The sequence below is a fragment of the Anoplopoma fimbria genome, chromosome 18 (genome assembly GCF_027596085.1).
Source record: "Anoplopoma fimbria isolate UVic2021 breed Golden Eagle Sablefish chromosome 18, Afim_UVic_2022, whole genome shotgun sequence".
Taxonomy (NCBI): domain Eukaryota; kingdom Metazoa; phylum Chordata; class Actinopteri; order Perciformes; family Anoplopomatidae; genus Anoplopoma; species Anoplopoma fimbria.
In genome coordinates, this window is record NC_072466.1 from 13,580,143 (window position 1) to 13,598,515 (window position 18,373).

The 18,373-nt window shown below is 36.9% G+C and overlaps 2 protein-coding genes across 3 annotated transcripts; one reads left to right on the forward strand and one right to left on the reverse strand.

Moving 5' to 3' along the window:
- Positions 1-186: 186 nt before the first annotated feature.
- Positions 187-9,211, forward strand: rars2 (arginyl-tRNA synthetase 2, mitochondrial). Of its 2 annotated transcripts, XM_054618453.1 has the most exons (20): positions 187-352; positions 547-620; positions 726-828; positions 1,607-1,690; positions 1,780-1,880; positions 1,969-2,024; positions 2,109-2,192; positions 2,294-2,370; positions 2,500-2,658; positions 2,803-2,909; positions 3,724-3,819; positions 3,987-4,047; positions 4,654-4,730; positions 5,525-5,649; positions 6,212-6,279; positions 6,407-6,516; positions 7,955-8,050; positions 8,166-8,240; positions 8,391-8,454; positions 9,112-9,211. In XM_054618453.1, exons 1-20 carry the CDS (start codon positions 317-319, stop codon positions 9,196-9,198), a joined length of 1,740 nt encoding a protein of 579 aa, XP_054474428.1. In that variant the 5' UTR covers positions 187-316; the 3' UTR covers positions 9,199-9,211. The 2 variants fall into 2 exon arrangements, with proteins under 2 accessions (XP_054474428.1, XP_054474429.1); XM_054618454.1 differs by lacking the exon at positions 187-352 and having other exon boundaries at positions 559-620; positions 730-828.
- A 585-nt stretch (positions 9,212-9,796) lies between these two features.
- slc35a1 (solute carrier family 35 member A1) lies at positions 9,797-14,281 on the reverse strand. Its single transcript, XM_054618455.1, has 8 exons — positions 14,073-14,281; positions 13,691-13,868; positions 12,639-12,798; positions 11,531-11,683; positions 11,304-11,370; positions 10,847-11,023; positions 10,623-10,757; positions 9,797-10,448 (listed from the first exon to the last, which is right to left on the reverse strand). Exons 1-8 carry the CDS (start codon positions 14,080-14,082, stop codon positions 10,315-10,317), a joined length of 1,014 nt encoding a protein of 337 aa, XP_054474430.1. The 5' UTR covers positions 14,083-14,281; the 3' UTR covers positions 9,797-10,314.
- Between the last annotated feature and the right edge of the window lie 4,092 nt (positions 14,282-18,373).

The window sequence follows — 18,373 nt, forward strand, 5'->3', positions numbered from 1 at the left end:
CCCTAATAAATCACAACGAGGATGCTCTACAGACTTTAACTTGGACGGTTCATTATTTTAAAGTTATAGGACAACGTCTGAGAAACCGAAATGAAGTGTCCGAATAGGCGCTACTCGCCGTCGGGAGCAACGGAGAATATAATCGAGCACACCCGTTCTATTTGCGAACGAAGCCTGTGATTGGACAAGCTCAGAGGAAGTAGCGGGGTTAAGGCGGAAGTACAGTAGTCAATGTGAATGGATCATGCAACATTGATTGTTGCAAATTTGGCAACAAGAGTATGATTATTATATTGTTTTTGCACATTTAACAAACATGGCTTGTTTCTTCAGAAGAAAAATAGCAGCAAAGGTAACGAAGCCGAAAGTCTTGAAATATTACACTGTCTGCTAATGCTAACTTAGCAGCATGCCTTGACCCTGGAGCAAGTCACAACAAGTCGGTTGCAAGACTTTCTGTTGATCCTTGCACATAACGGTTAGCACAGGCTCTATAAACAAATATTGAATTAAATCTTATACCCTTTCGTGTGTCTCGATGTGTAGCTGGGCCGCACGCTGCAGCAGTCTGAGGATGCCTTCATACCAGCTCTGTCAGCAGTTCCAGTGTTTAAGAAACAGTTAAGTGTGTTTAACTCACTCCATTAGTACTCTGGTGTGCCAGTGTGAGTCAGATGCTCTATATGTGTATGTTTGTTAAAGCTCCCTAAACTTGTACTCCGCAGGCAGACTGCTGACTTCAAACTATCAATCAGCACATTACGGATGAGTGGGATTTTACCATCCAGTGGTGACATTCAGCTGCAGACTGAAGGCTTGGCCACTCGGGTAAAGGATAAGACTTGTGTTGTCACCACGCTGTTTTAAGCTCACAAAAAGACTGCATTTCATTCTGCTATTTACAGAGGACATACACGTTGATGGGGACAAAAAAAGTATTTTTAGTGCCAAGGCAAAGAGTCAACGAAATAATCTCATCTTTCATAACATTCATTTTTCAGACAGCTTTGGTCAACATCAAGTATTATGTTTGCATGCCAATGCACTGTTTGCACTTTGGGGTTCAATGTTTATCTCAGTGAAACACACTACAAGTTGATTTACAGTCAGCCAACTTTATTTATTGTACCATTTAATAATTGTTATTCCAAAGAAGATTTATTATTATTATAGTTATTGCAGATCAGTCACAAAGCTGTGACCACATTTTAAACAGGAGCTAAGAAAGAGAGCTTATCACGACACAACTGTCCTCAAATTACCGCATTTGCTTCCATGTAAGGCTGCCTTTTTTCTTCTTTGCTTGAATAAACTTACTTGAGATGTTATTAATGTGTGCACCTTTGTTTGTGCTTGTTGTGAATGGGTATTGTTATTTTTCTCTTTGTGTTCTACATAAAGAAAAACTGAGTTTTCCTGTGTTTGAAACGTGTAATATAAAGTTGTCCTTGCTCTTTCACCTGGAACCAAAATCACAAAGTTTACTGAATAGTCCCTGCTTCATCTATGTAGATTCACTCTAAGTCTATTCTGCTTGATATAATACTGGTTTATAAAAAAACAACAGCCCGTTTGTCTTCCTTTTAATCTACTCTGTGTTTTTCAGTTGAAGCAGGACAGTGTGGTGGAGGACATATCTGCTGGATGTGGAGTGATCAACTTTAAAGTGAATCGCAAGCTTCTTGTCCAGGTTTGTCAATTTTCTTTTCCACGATGGTGGAATCAATCATCTGACTGATTCTACTGTGATTATAATCTTTTAGACTACTTATCTTTTAGAAAATGTTGGAGCCATTTGGAAAAGAGGAGGGCGAGAAATTTGGGTTAAATAGTGAACTCTTCAATACTCTCAAGAGAGGAACAACATTAGTTGAGTATAGGTATGTTTGTATAACTTATTTAACTACATGCAATGTCTTCCACTTGTAGATTATTGTCAGTCAGAATTAATGTGTTTTTATGTTGCAGCTCTCCAAATATAGCCAAAAAATTTCATGCTGGACACTTAAGATCTACAATTATTGGTAAGTTTTGTCTTAAATTTGATTCATTTAGTAACTGAAACCAGAACAGTGATAAAGCAAAATAAATAAAATCTCTACCTCCAGGTAACTTTATTGCTAACTTAAAGCAGTGTCTTGGAAACAACGTTATTCGAATGAACTACCTCGGAGACTGGGGTATGCAGTTTGGTGAGTAAATAATGTGCTGAGTATTCAGCTGGTGTCCTCTTGTCATTAATGCTTCTCTTTGAAGGAATTTTATTGAATTTGTATTCCATCTTTGATTTCAGGTTTGCTGGGTGCTGGGTTTGGTCTATTTGGATGTCAGGAGAAACTGAAACAGAATCCCTTACAGCATCTGTTTGAGGTGAGTTTGTATGTATGGGTAAAGACAAATAATCATTATCAAAGAGATATTTTATGAGAGGATGTTTCATAAAAAGTGTTAAACATGAACCACATAGTCAGAATTATGTTTGTTGTTTTTGTCTTGCAGGTTTATGTTCAAGTAAACAAGGAGGCAGAGCACAATGAGGAAATTATGCTGGCTGCCAGAAACTTCTTTAGACAGCTGGAGCAGCATGAGAGCGAGGCTGTGTCGTTATGGCAACAGTTCAGAGAGATCACAGTGGACGAGTATCAACATGTTTACAAGGTACAACCTGCTGGACTGAATAAGCTGCATGAAAAACTGACTCCATGGTCGAATAACCTAAACTCTGAAATATATATAAAGAAAATGTCAGAAGAATAATTATGATCAACTGTAAATTTGACATTCATTTTTAAATCTTTTTAGCGGTTAGGCGTCCACTTTGATATTTACTCCGGGGAGTCCTTTCACCAACATCAAGCCCAAGAGGTGGTGCAGCAGCTTCAGAGTCGAGGCCTGATGAAAACCTCTGAGTATGTATCTGTATGTGATGGTCTTGAATCAGTAGCTGGCCTAACACACTCTAAGTAAAATGAATGGGTGGTTTGGGGGGGTTTGAAGAGGATTTCAACATATATAACAAAGGTGTTTCTAAAATACACATATGATAGCTTTAATGAGTAATTCAATGTTTTGTTGGCCGTCATTGATTTTTTTATGTGTAGGGTGTTGAAAGCTTTGGCAGACCATCAATGTATTCGCTATCTATTCATTTTGCAATGGGGACGAACGATTTTTGCTGTTCTCGATGCTTCTAGATCTTGAAATTATATTTTGAGTTAGAAACTGATTTCATCTTATCTCAGAAATATCCACAGAAATGCCATAGTTATGTTTGAGGTAGTTTAGAAACAGTCTTCTTTACTCAGTTTGTCCACCAGAGAGCACTGACAAGTTGATTTTGACCCTGTAACTGCTCAGTACATATCTTTAGATTAGATTAGATTCAACTCTATTGTCATTGAGACAACAAAATGAAGCAACTAACCCGGATTGCAAAAAACAGTAAAAGTGCAGAATAATGTACATGCGTATAATGGTAATATAAATAGTATTAAAAAGTAAAGTGTGTATGACTATGCTACAAATATACAGTATCATATGAACAGTATGAAACATGTGCTTATCAAATATGTAACCGTCAATATATTGTTAATCCCAATCATTTTTAATATTTATTTTGTGTATTTTTTTTACCTGTAACAGTAATTTAATGATTGCCGGCATCACTGATGTATAATTAAATTAATGACAGCAAACCCTGAGCTGACAAGGTTGTATTTACAGGAAAGGAACAGGTGTAGTGGATGTCTCGTCTTCTGGAGACATGAGCAGCATCTGTACAGTGCTCCGCAGTGATGGCACATCTCTCTACATCACCAGGTCAGCACTAGTACAAATGGTCAATTAAAATTTGAATGAAAATGTTTAATTTTGTTAAAACGACAGATCAAAGCTGAGCTAGCAGAGATTAATAATGCAGAAGAAAGTTATTTGTATATTGTAAGTGGCAGAAATGGCTTATTTTCTATTTTTTTCTGCATTTTAAGAGATCTTGCTGCAGCAATTGACCGAAAAGAAAAGTACCATTTTGATGAGATGATTTATGTGGTAAGGAAATTGATGCACTGTCTCTCTATTGACTTTTTAATTTGTACAATTTCTGTCCTTTAAAGACATGATAGAACAGTTGGGGGTAACTTTACCTATTCAATGCACATTTATTTCCAACATCAAATATATTTAATTGCAGTCATAAGTGGTTTATATATAATGAATAGAAAATAATTGTTAAATTAATAGATGATGAAAATAACAGTTGGTCGCAGCCATACTCATTTATTTAAATGTTATTTTGAGGACCAAGTAACATATCCATTATGCTTTGATGAAGGCTTCATGCTGAAATAAGTCAGTTTGTCTAAAAATAATGGGCCAATGGGTGGCATTTTTTATATTTTGTGCTTTCTTTTTTCCTAATATTGTCAATTTTATCGTTTTTCTTGGCAGCAGAAATAAATGAATAATGAAAAACATGCCAAACACAACAATACAAATCGATGTGTGTATATTTGTAAACCCAAAGTCTGAAAATCTTTGATTTAGTGACTCCTGTACGCCTGGTTAAAACCAAGCTACTACTACTGTTGTTTCCTTAAATTCTCTATTGATGCATATTCATCAGTTTGCTACGTCTGTGTTTGTTTTTCTTTTAAGACAGATAAAAGCCAAGCGAATCACTTCCACCAGTTGTTCCACATCCTGCTCGCTATGGGACATTCTTGGGCTGACAGGTAGCAGTATCACACCTTATCACAACCACACACAAAACATAGACCAGGTTACGGAAGCTGCTAGCTAATGTTTGCTAATGCTAGTTGTTAATGAGTTCTTACAGATCAAAGAATGGTTTTGTTAAATGTTTTTAAAAAGTGACATTTCACTGATGGAAAGGCACATTATGTTTTAAAATGAGATTCTAATCGTGAAAATGTGTTCTAGTCTGGAATAACAGGGAAACTTGCCTTTCTGACAGAAGTTATGTAACTAAGTTTTAAAAACACTGAAAGTCAATCAAGTTGAATTTATGAATACTTTACGTAATCCGCACCCCACCCACAACAGACATCTGTTTTTAATTAGAAACATTGTTTCTTCGAAAATGCTTTTTGTCCCATGTGAAGTGTTGGTGCTTAACTTTGTATACTTTTAGGATATCATTTTTATACTTTTTATACCACCTTATAACCTCTGCTCCACTACATTTCAGAGGAAATATTACTTTTTACTCCACTTATATTATCTGACAGTTAGGTTGTATATTTTCTTTCAGAATGTATAATAAAGTTATAAAATATGATAAATTGGTATCTGTCAAAACACCCATTCATTTTTCATAATGAAAAATGCCTATTCTGCATAATGACTACCTTTACTTTTTATACTTTAAGTATAGTTTTGCTCATAAAACTGCTTTTAATTTTTTTTAATGCAGGACCATGATGTGTAACAGTATTTTTTTAAGTGTAGTACTCCTTGATCATAGTCAATTACAGGATATAAATGCATATTCCACCATTGGTTGCAGGTGTGAGCATGTGCCCTTTGGCCTGGTGCGAGGTATGAATACCCGGAGGGGGGAGGTGGTGTTTCTGGAGGATGTGCTGGACGAAGCTCGGGCCAGGATGCTCCACAACATGAACCAGTCAAAAAGTAAGACCTGCCACACCTAATTTAGGCAGTTATTTGGCAACACAGGGCACAGATGCCAAAATGTGCATGTGCTATCATAGTCCCAAGGCAGCTAATACCTAAAATACTGCTCATACAAGTGGTTTGTCCTGTGTCATAAGTGTGGTATTGAAACCGACATTTGCTTCCAATGTGGTGCATTTTACAGTGTCTCTCCGTGTTACATTTTTGTGAAGTTTAATTTTCAGTGGTATCCTAAAGTTACAGTTTGATTGATGTCTAATGTTTAAACTATAGTACAATTTCCTGTTGGTTTACAAGTATGTTGACTTCGAGTATACTAACCGCCACAGAGGTTAGCATATATTACATATAGTGCTCAATCCAGCTCAACATGGAAGTTCCCAGTTGTCTCAACCACAGTGTAATTTAGGATTTTTTTTTCCATTATGCCAGAATATTGATTGACAAGATTTAACTACTGGCGTGTTATAAGGAAAGCAAATGTCTCTCTCAATCTCTTTAAAATGGCAAATAGTACGAAAACGTGGGAATAAAGAGCCCATATTTGCTCTTCCCACAGCAACAAAGGAAATGGACAACCCAGAGGACACGGCAGAGAAAGTGGGAATCAGTGCTCTAATAGTGCAGGTGAGTTGTTAGTGTTAAACCTTACCTCTACACTCTTTTATCAAGTCAAATACTGAACTGTTTTATTTTCTGATTTGTCTGCACAATGTGAATAGAGAGATTCTATTTTCCATTGACTTTGTTTCAGGACTTCAGAGGTCCGCTGCAGTCAGACTATAAGTTTGACTGGGACAGGATGCTGCAGGCTCAGGGAGACACAGGAGTTTTCCTCCAGTACACACATGCTCGACTCCGCAGGTCTGTATTCACCACCTGCTAAAAATAATTAAACTCTGTTCAGGTATTCTAGTAGTGCTCTAGTCATTCTGTCATTTTGGTAATTTAGTTTAGTCAATCTTTGTAGTGTAATTTCATTACAGTAGGGTTGCAACAAATCATTTTTTCATTAAATAATCCATAGTCTTTAAATGTCATAAAATATTTATAAAAAACCCCCTAAAAATCACTATTTCCCAGAGCCCAGGGGGACAACTTCAAATGTCTTGTTTTTGTCCGATGGCAGACAAAAGTATCCAGTTGTTAACTATTTAAAATGGAGAATAGCAGATTCTGACATATGATGTTTTTGCTTTATAAATTACTTTTGCATTGTTGATGATTTTAATTTCTATTTGATCAACTAAGCAATAAATTATGTTTATTTCAGGTATATATTGTATCCAGTTGGTTGCAATCTGCAACATCAGTAATAGATGCCACTTAATCCTATACACTGGTCTTTTAATTTGCTTCCGTGTTGTTTAATCATGACATTGGATCATATTTTATAAACTGATCATATGATTTGGATGTAGAGTAATTTGAATCTACAATGTAACTATTAACAATAGCTGTCAGATTAATGTAGTGCCGTAAATAGTCTCAAATGTTGTGCTGTATAAGTATAAAGTGGCCTAAAATAGAAGTTAAACAGGCCCTATTATTCTATTTTTTTCCGGGTGCATATTTGTATCTCAAGTTACAGTTACAACATGTTTACATGCGTTAATGCTCATAATCCTCCTTGTTTTTTCATCCTGGCTGTCCTGCAGCATCTCTTCTCACCCTCTCTCTGAAATGCTCCGTTGTAGTGCTTGCTCCTCCCTCCAGAAAGCAAAGTCTGCCCTGATTGGTCAGCTAGCCCGCTCTGTTGTGATTGGTCAACGTTTCACAAAAAACTCTTCCTCCAGAGCTTCAGCTCCATCTCTCTCTCTTTTGTTGTTGGAGGGCGGGCAAAACTAGCCGGAAGGAGTTTTACGTCACTTGTGAAGGGGGGGGGTAACTCCTTTTAGGCGTGGACTTCAGGTTTTACACTCTATGGACCTTTTACACCTTAAAAAAATATATATATAACACACTAAAGAAGAAGGAAAAGTGTAAAAGCATAATAGGGCCACTTTAAGTTAAGTGCAAGTACATATTATCTTAATCTTGTACCGCCGGGAAAAAGGGTTTTATTTGAAAGAATACTCCAGCTGATTTCAGTCCTACTTTCCTCTAATGTTGAAGAGAAAGAAGCAATGGTTAATCAATTAATCATTTAAAGTTGCTCTTTGGATTTAGTCTTTGTTAACGATTAAAAACTCTACATTTGTTTGTTATTGTATAAAAATACTCTCCAAATGTCCCCCAAAAACATAGGCGCTGAATTATAAAGTTGCTGTTACACATTTTTATCATGCTGTTCTTACTGCAGTTTAATACGGAGGAATGAAGGTGACGAGGCAGTTATATTTGACCCATCCCTCCTACTTGAGCAGATGAGTATCACCATCCTGCAGCACCTCCTTCGGTAAGCAAACCACTTTTCATCCCTTATTCCTTCTGCATAATAAAACAATAAGTATGTCAGTGTTTTATCAATATTTGCTCAATATCTAATAAGGAACTGGATATCCTCTTTGTAGCTACGATGAAGTGTTGTACCAGTCGGCCCAGGATCTGCAGCCCAAACACCTTGTCAACTTTTTATTGAAGCTATGGTAAGAAGGATGTTAGTCTTGAGGGTTTGCCAGGTACTATAGGTTTTCAATGTTTACCTGGCTCCTTACTGTCTGTGTCACCACAATGGGTTTTTTTTGTAGACGTGGTGATGAAAACTGTTTGACATTGTTCCTCCCCTACTCTTCCAGCCACCTCATCGCCTCAGCACACAGAGAGCTGCCGGTGAAAGGAAGTGCTCAGGATGTTGCACAGGTAAGAAGAGAATCACTCAAGTACATATCAACAGCTTTTTACTTTTTAAATGCACCATCATGAAATATTATTCAGTCAGTGCATCCTTATCACCTTAAAGACATTAAAGTAATGACTATAAAAAAAATCTCCAAACATACATATTAGGATTGTGTTATGACAAATTTGAGGAAAATGTAACACAAATATTTCTGATCCAAATTGTGATTATTATTGTATTTATTTAACTCTAATTCTGAATTAGTGGTCTGCTTGGTATTAAAGCACAACATTGTAATTGTGAGTTGCAAGCAGAACACATTTTGTGGTGTTATGTAAATTTTCTGCAGCTGAATAAATTTGCTAGAAACATTTATATTTACAGATGGTCACAGGTTATGTTTTTACAGTATAAGGACTTTGCTAATATTGTTATTAATATATAAAACAATTTATCATTTAGCATAACATCTGCACCATGTCACAGAAAAAACAGCGTATTAATGCATTAATGAGAAAAAGCCTGAAAAGGGATTCTTAATTCTGTCTAGGTTCAGCTAACATCAGTGATTGCCTGTTCATGAACGTTACAACAAATAAAAATGCTTTTAATTGCAAACATTAAACCTATATTAAAAAAGATTAAGCGTTCCTTTTCATTTATCTGAATGTCAACAGGCAAGGTTGAAGCTGTTCAGTGGGGCCTGCTCAGTCCTGGCCAATGGGATGAGGATACTTGGCATCACACCAGTTGATAAAATGTGAATGTATTAATTTATCAGTGTTATTTTAACTGCTATGATACCAACTGCTTTAGTTAATTGTTACTGTAAATACATGCCTTACATTTTCTAAATAAAATACCATCTTCCTCAATTTCCCCGCTGCGGGACTAATAAAGGATTATCTTATCTTATCTCTTATCTTAATTGAACTCTCAGGAGCATTTGCTTGTCCTTCTATTGTCTCAGGTATTTTCCACCCACAGATTGTGATACTCGCCAGCGAATTACTTGGTTTCAGATCCTCATTTGACAGTTGGAGGCATGTCAAACACAAAAAGGGATAGGAATGTTACTCAACTCCTATTATGCTCATGGCAGATGCACGTATGTAACTTGATATGATGTAATTCTGGTTTTCATGGTTAGACTAGTACAACTGGTTCAGCTGAGTATTGTTGGAACAAGGGTGAATCAAATGAAAGTTCATTGGTAGGATGGCATACGTGTTTAACGCTTTTGTTGAGCAGAAATAGTTGCTGTTAACATGTTTCCATTAACTTTTAATGAAAGTTTTAAAGTGACTTTCAAAACGGAATGCAACACAGATGAGATAAAAAAGATTCAATACATTAGAGAGATGATATTATAAACATACGCAGTCTCTCGTAATCCTTCTTTGAAATATTTTTTCATTCACATTCAGAATAAGCACTGTGTGATATGGACATATGCCAAATATTGCACAGTGTTAAACTAATTACTGATTTTAAAAAAAGTCGACATGATAAGAAGATGTGATATTTATACGTCCCCTACAACAGATAGATATATGGAGGCATCAAAATAAGAGTAACCAAGTCCTGTTACTGGTTATTGCTCCAGCATGGCTGAAAATGAATTGCAGGCTTCAGATCATTTTTCAAACTTTAAACAGCTAGCTATAAAAGGCCAGTTAAAGATCAGATGTGGGTTTTTTTTCTTCGCATCAACTGAAAGACTCCTTGTATCTACATTGAAGTGGCTCAAAAGCTGTCGTCTATGTGGTGAGCTGAACACGGAGAGAACTCAACTGGGTGTTCCTTTGGCTCCCAAATTACCCAACCATAACACAGAACAGGTCTAACAGCGAGAGACTTCTGTGCTGCAGGTCGGCGGCTCACACAGTGATCAGTCTCTTTTTAGATTCCTTGTCTGATTCTTTCCGGCTCAGGTTTGATGTGTCTTGCTTTGGAAGTCCGTACAGGTAGATGGAAACACACACCAGGAGTGCTCCAGAAGCAAATGGGATTGCTGCATTACAGGGAAAGAGTAACAAAACAAGACAATTCATTTCAATTTTATTTTATAAATAAAATTATATCTTTATTTTATAAATAAAATTGACAATCATAAGCCATAACACCTCACCTGATGAGCCAGAAAGGCTCAGCATACCAACAATGTTGTTTTGAGAAACTAACTTACTTATCTGTAGTCCAAACATGATGACAGACGCCACTGTTGAGAGAACGATGGCGGCTGCAGCAGAGAAGCCTTTCATGATGTTGTCTGTGTACTTCAATACCACCGACGTGTAGAGACCACCAACACTGGCCAACACTGCAAGCACAAAACGCAGTGTCAGCTATAATACTGTGAAGAAAAGTGAAATTAAAAAGAAAACTTCCGGCAGGTTTAGTCGTACTTACATACTACAAAGCACACCAAGGGCGTATAACCGAAGAAGAAACCTTTCTCCAGGACCTTCTCACCATCGGTTATGCAAACACCAGTCAGGGTGATCACAATACCGGACAGGTACATCTGGATGTTTCTCACCCACAGAGACGTATCTGAGCTCTTCAACACCTTCTCAAAGTACACACCTTAATCATAAAGTAGAACACAACACTGTTAGTGCAAAGTCAATACTCAAATGTCAAATAGCGTTAAACACAAAATGACTTAAAGATTAGCAATGCAAATAAATTGAGAAAAGACATCCGCTGGTAACAGTTTTATATTTGAGTGCACATCATGTGTCTACTTGGCTGGTGAATGCAGTGTTTTTTTGTCAGTATTTGTATGGTGTATGGAGGCAAAATCAGTATTGGACAAAACGGTGAATCCATCAGTGATTTTCACTGAATCCTTTGCCAAGTTTACCTGCAAACCCAGAACAAAGCACAGCGATAGCGATGGCGACGAACCCAAGAAAAGGATTTTGCTCAACCTGAAAAAAAAAAGAAAAGACATGGCACCAGCCACCAGAAAGATGGTAAATACCACTCTCATTTTGATCCACAATAGAGTGAGTCACAGGACGTATATTATATCTAAGCAGATAAGCAGGATGTTTATGAGACTACATTTTTAATATATGCCACCCCCACCTGAACCTTAGTGGCCTCTGCAGGCTGCCATTGGACGAGTGTTACACCCCCGCAGAGCATGAACACAGAGAACCACTGCAGCCGGCCAAGAGAGCGGTTCAGCATGAGGACTGTACACAAGGCTGTGCACGGGATCTTCAGCTGATAGGTCACCTATACAGGAAAACACAAGTTAGGTCTAAAATCTATTGATTTTTTAAAACCTATTTATAAAAGTTAGGTGGACTGAGCATTCCTTTTCAACAACACACTGATACAGCTCCACATACATAATGTGTATTATGAGAACTGCCGAGAATAACCACTGCTACACGCCTGTCACCATGAACTTCCCACATTGGAGGGATCAATATTACTGTATTGGAAGTTTAGTTCATGTAAATGTTTTCTATATAGTTGCATTGTACCTTAAAAACTAAGTCTATAGAGGTCTGCAAGCTTCAACTTTTGTGCCCCAACATGTATAGTTGTACTGAAATCATTAGTGGAATGACGGATAATTAATCAACAGTAATTCTACTAACTGATCAATTGGTTGAGTGATTTGATAAGCATAAACGGCAAATATTCATAGTTTCCAGTTTCTCAAATGTCAGGATTTGCTGCTTTTCTCAGTTTGTATTAGAGTTTTGGGATTACTGGTTGGATAAGTCAAGAAATTACATTTAGTAGACCTTAACGAGTAAGCGATTAATAAAATAAATAATCAACAAATTAGTCAATAATGAAAATACAATAAAAATTGTATTTGATTAGACCAACTGCAAGCTAATCTACACTTTGTCAAATATGTATCCGCCGTCATAAATGCAGACAGTTCTCAAAGACAATAGCAATAAACCTCTAATACATATCTTACTTTACCCATCGAGGTCAACATAAGCATGATACACCAGTGCTGTATTTGACAGAGTGAGTTATCAAATTATCCTTTCTAAATATCCTGTTGAAACACCTTACAGTCTATATTGTTGAATTAAAAAAAGTGGGTGCAGCACAAACACAACAGGATTAACCACCTTCAACCACCACCCATTGTATTACGAGTGCTTTCCTTTTAATTCAGTTCACTCATTTGAACATCATAGAAACCAGATTTAGCTCATACCTGATAAACTGCTGCATCGAGGTTACTCAGGGCAATAAAGGCCATGTTATTCTGAACTGCATACACCAACGAGGGCACGCTCAGCTTCAGCAGTTCTTTTGGGCTGCTTAATACATGTTCCACTAAAGCATTCTTCAGTCTGCTGGGGCTTCCTGTTTCTCTGGGAAAAGAGGCATAAATCAGACTCATGAAGATTATAAATACTTTGGATGATTCATTTAAATAGATATTAATTCCACTTGTGGAGGTTGTTCAATCATTTTTCTTGAATTTCCTTCTATAATCTACATGTGTTTAAGCATAGATGCATACAAACCAATAAGGCAGCTCAGGACAATTTTGTTATTGGTCCAAAGTTCATGACAAATGCATGTAGTGGGTCAGGTTTTCATGAGCATTAGACTACAATTGTCTAACGATTAACTTCAGTCACCTGTATGTACTTTAGAGTGTGCTGAATATGAATTAATTAATGTGTGTTTAAGAGGTGCTACACAAACAAAGTTTGCTTATAATTGGAAACTACCACATACACATATATTCAACATAAGAAAGAATAGCTGTTCTGTTCTGAAATCGGCAGACAAGTAATAGAAAACCAGTAAAGTCTGAGAGTTAGGGAAATCTGTAAGTTCTTATATGATTCTTGACCCTGTTGTTACATCTCACCTGAACAATAATATAATAATACTCTCATTGAGAACATACAGTACCAGTCAAAAGTTTGGACACGCCTTCTCATTCAACTACTTTGAAGAATCTAAAATATAAAACATATTCTGGTTTGTTGAGCATTTGTTTGTTTACCACATAATTCCATATGTGTTCCTTCATAGTTTGGACTGGTACTGTATATGAAAATACACACGGACTGATGTGTTTCTCCTCCTTCCCTGTGGTTCCTCTACGATGTGATGCTTCATCTTGAGATCTTATTCATAACTTCTATCCACTTACTTGGTCACTTTCTTTGCCATGTATTCCATGTATTTCTTTTTAAAGTATACTGGTGAAAGGTGTAATGGAGCCAGTTACAGTTTCCTAACACTTACTTTGACAGCATCCCCAGACTCAGTATTAATTTAATGACCTCGGTGAGGCACACTGCTGTTGTGGAGAAGTACAGATCTGATGAAATGGTCCTGGTGTACCGCAGTGCCACTGTGTACGTCGCTGCCACCAGTGTCATCACTGTCAGGCAGTACAGCTTGAAGAATACGCTCGCATTCTCTGTGGAGGGAAAGGGGTGAACATTTAATGACAGTATCAATGTAGTCACAACGAGTGTTACCACTTCGTTCACTTAAAACCAAACTACATGGGGCACAAAACTGCTTGCTCTCACATTTATCTCAGTTTCTTTTTTTTACTGTTGCTCCTTTAAGGGCTAACACTAGGCTACCACGCTAGCTGCTGTGGACTGGTTAAACTCACCGACAGCCATGGTTGATCTGGTTCGTGTCCGTCCGAGGGGAAAGCGAGTGGATGAATCCTGCTCACTTCACGTGCCATCAACACTGAAACACACGAGTGTTTCCCGACCGGCTACACATCAGTCATACATTCATGTGCCTGGTTCTTGTTTCCTTGCCTAGTGGCCATAGCCTGTATGGTGGAGGTCTAGGCTGCTTCCGCGGACTACATTTCCCAGGATGCAGCGCGAGTTCCGAAGCGTGCGCTTGTTTTCTATACCCCGACATTCTGCTAGTTTGTTAAACTTCACTGTACCATTGACTTTATGTTAATGGTCTCATAGGTATCTTTTTGCCCAGTATGAACGCTATGTGACCGATTCACGGAGGAATGTACGAACATTTACATTTAATTAAGGTCGGACTTGAATGCATCACACAACGTGCCACTGGCATTTAATTTGAAATTCTCCAGCTTTTATTTTCTGGTCAGCATATTTAACATTAGCCATTTAATGTATGTTGTTTCTGCCAAATCACATGCTGATTTTTAACTGGACGATTTTTATATCAACACTTGGGGGTTATGGGTTTCACTTGAAGGCAACATGTGGCCTGGTATGTCAACAAGACATTAACTTCCTATCATAAACTAGCAAATGCTGTCAATTAAAAAAAGTCACTATGGTCTCTCAGAGAAAAAAATGCATAACATTAGCTAATAGAAATTACAGAGTCTATGCTTTTGTTTTGAAAGCAGAGTCTCCCCGGTATTTCAGTGTTTCTCTGGTAGCTTAATGTAGATCCATGTATTGACCACAAGGGGGCAGCAGAGAGCACGTGTCCAAACATCAGGGACTGTGATTGACCGATCGCATTGGACGTTGCAGTACTTGTGCAACATTTATAAAAATAAAAAAAACAACATTTGCGTAATAACCCACAAATAGTGGATTGTTAATTTTCAGGATGTTAACATCTCATACAATTTTGATTTGGTTAAAAAGTGTATTTACTTGCACTCAGGATTCCCTTAAAGCTTTACTGACACTGAGTGGATTTTTCTGATTAAATTAGTAAATTTAATTGTATTGAATTCAACTTTTGACAGAGAGCTATGGAGCCAAAGAACATAAGAGAAGGTTTTGGATCTTGGAAGAGTTTCTACTCTTAAGTGTGTCCTAATCACATATATTAAAGTATTTTAAAAGTCTAGCGATATAATAGGTTGTACTTATTGTCAACAAATCAATAAATAAACCAAAACCAACCATTCATTGATCCTTATAACAAGTTTAGTGTAGCTAAAGACTGATATAGCTTACCACAGTGCTTCATTGGTGTCCCAAACTATGAAAGTTCAGTTTTCTGCTTTTTTAAGAGAACTATATAGTTGTGAGTAGTTTTTCATATGAACGGGCTGGGGACTGAGTGCCATAAGCAGAGGCAGAGAGTATTGAGAGACGGACTAACACATTCGGTATTTGTTGATGGGAAAATATAGATAAAAGTCAGCCTTATCCTTTAAGATCAGTCAATGGTTTGTCAGGTAATGAATATTAGTTTGTGTTTATTTAATTTGTCAAAAAAGTTAATACAATGCAGCCTTGTGACTGTAGAGTTAACAGCATGATGGGGAAAATAGAAAGAAAGCACGAGAAAGTGCAGTTAGTAGTTATCAAATTTTATTGACCAATTTAGCATTGGTCAAAGCTACCACAGGCCGCACCTTATGTTGTGCTACCCAGACATCAATATACAGCCAAATACTATTTGTCATGTTCTATAAAACAATCCTACAATCAAGTAACAGATTAACTTTACAGCTATGATAAAGAAAATCAATACAATGCGATAAACCTGGTGATACATGTCAAACATACAAATAAAAAGATAGGTGTAATATAAACTCCAACAGATTGACTGTAAATCCTGTGTGATTTACCCTCCATGTCATATGTCTTCACCGGATTGTTCAAAAACCTCAAAGCTGCCCATCTGAAGTTACAAGACAGTAGGCCAAAGCCATTAGCGATGTTCCAGAATACCACCCAGAGATCGCTCTCCTCCTGGACAAATCACTGCATCTAGTGACAAATCCTGTTTGTGCGCTCTTTGCAGACAGAGAAGAACATACATTGATGCTTCTTTTAATAAAATAAAAACACTGACTGAGGAAAGCAAAGTCAATCCTTGTCACTCCAAAACATGTCTCAGAAGCGAGATTCTCACTTCTGTTTTTGTACTGAAGTTGTCAATGACAAACTTAAGAAACCTCCCCAGCTTTCTTAAATTTATGACCCTTTTTAAATTGTACAAAATTTGATAAATATCTTTGATTCTTAAGTTTAGGAGAAGACACAAAAGTGAAGGATTTTTACTTTTATCTTTCACTTAAATCCTGAATTTTCTTTCAGCAGTTTAATAAATAGCAGAGCACTTTTCTCATGCGTCTTATCCTCTCTTTATTCAACTGGTGTAACTCCAGCACAAACTGTTCACCCCATCTAAGCCTATTCAAAGATTAATGCAGATTGGGGAGATAAAAAGCAATGCTTCAGCAGGCGGTTCATGTAAAGTTAATGTCCTTGAGGGAAGATAACAGACTTTAAAGGCAATGCAACCTCCTATCACGATTACAGTAATCATGATTGGAGTCGACTCTTTGGTAAGAGACAGTGTTCATAGTTCTGCAGCATGTAAGATCTGCTGGGAGAAACAAGGGCACAATGTTTCAGTACAAACTGAACTTCAGCTGAGTCCTTGAAACTTGTACAGTATGTGACTGTGTACAGCTGTCCAAATGATTCAATACAGTACTAACGCTGGCAGTATTAGAGGCAGTATTAATGTATGTATTTCATGACACAAAAACAGTAGTTAAAAAGCTGGTTAGTTGTTTTCTTAACTTGTTTGCTCTCCTTCTGGACAAGATAAGAGATTGTCAAACTTTACGACACTGAAGCATCCCTGTTATGTAAGAAAGAGCAAGTTTCTCAGGCTATGTCGTTGTGATGACAACAATATAACGATATTATGCAGAGGGTGGTTTAAATTAAAATACATTTTTCAGGTCATCTCCACTGAATCCAAATAATTAAGTGGATGTATATACAAATGTTTCATTGAATCATATGAAAAAAAACCCCACATCTGGTTCAGTAGGAAGTTAGTGTCACACAATATGAAATGTACTGTACTCATAAGAAGACAAAACAAAGCCTATACACATGAAGTCATGCTGTGTAGATGTGCACATTTGATCGAAACTACAGAACAATGTGTTTTGTTTTGCTTGTTAAACCAATAGAAATATAACTTAGTCTATTCTCTGTCTAACAGCAGAACCGATAATGTGTTATGTAGCTTAGCAGACAAAAGCTTTAACTTTAAAGTACCTCTTTTTACAACTCAAAATGCATTGATTATGGTCATTATCCCTTTCCAGTAGTAGTAGTAGTTTATAACAGCGTAGCTGCAGATTTCCTTTATCTTATCAACAGCAATGTCATCTGGTAACATGTTCTGAGATATTAGAGTCATGTTTCAGTAATGTTTTTATGTTGTAAAGTATATTAATATATATAGCAAAAATCCTCACATAGTCTAGAAATAGAATTTCATTATCACCCTGAAGTTTACTCTCACTCATTATTACAATAAAAGTTTCATTATCAGCGTTGTTGTTTTATTGTAAAACTTTATGGCTGTGTCCTTGGGACAAAAAGGTCAGTCCCTCCCCTCTGCTCATATTTATGATTTGTCATTATCAGTTATCCTGACCAGGTATAACTGATAATCACATAGAAAGACGGCTGAACCAAACAGAGAGAGCAGAGAGGAAGGAAAAGCTGCAGAAAAGATCCACGAGGACAAAATCTGAAAATCAGAGAGATGATGCTTCCACAGCTGGTTCTGATCACAGTCCTGGGGCTCACATGGACTAAAGGTTTCTACTGTTTGCTTAATTTAATGCTCATGTCACTCTACTGCAGTTTTTATAATATGACTGGAGAAACTGATTATCACTGCTTTAAACTTCTATAGAGTTTCATAATATCTCATAATTTCATTACTTATTTTGAAGTGACAACAAAATGATGTTGATAGTCATGAGTAATATTTGATCCACTAATGTTGCATGTATCTTATTCGTGTGTATCTAAAGAGAAGTGAGTTTGACCACTTTTGACCTAAACTTTAAAAGTGGCCAGCTGAGCGCCACATTTAAATACTCTGCATGGCTGTTCTGCTGTTGAAAGTTACATTTAGTCTACTATATTATATGTATGTATGTTTATAATGGTGTACTCTTTCTCGTTT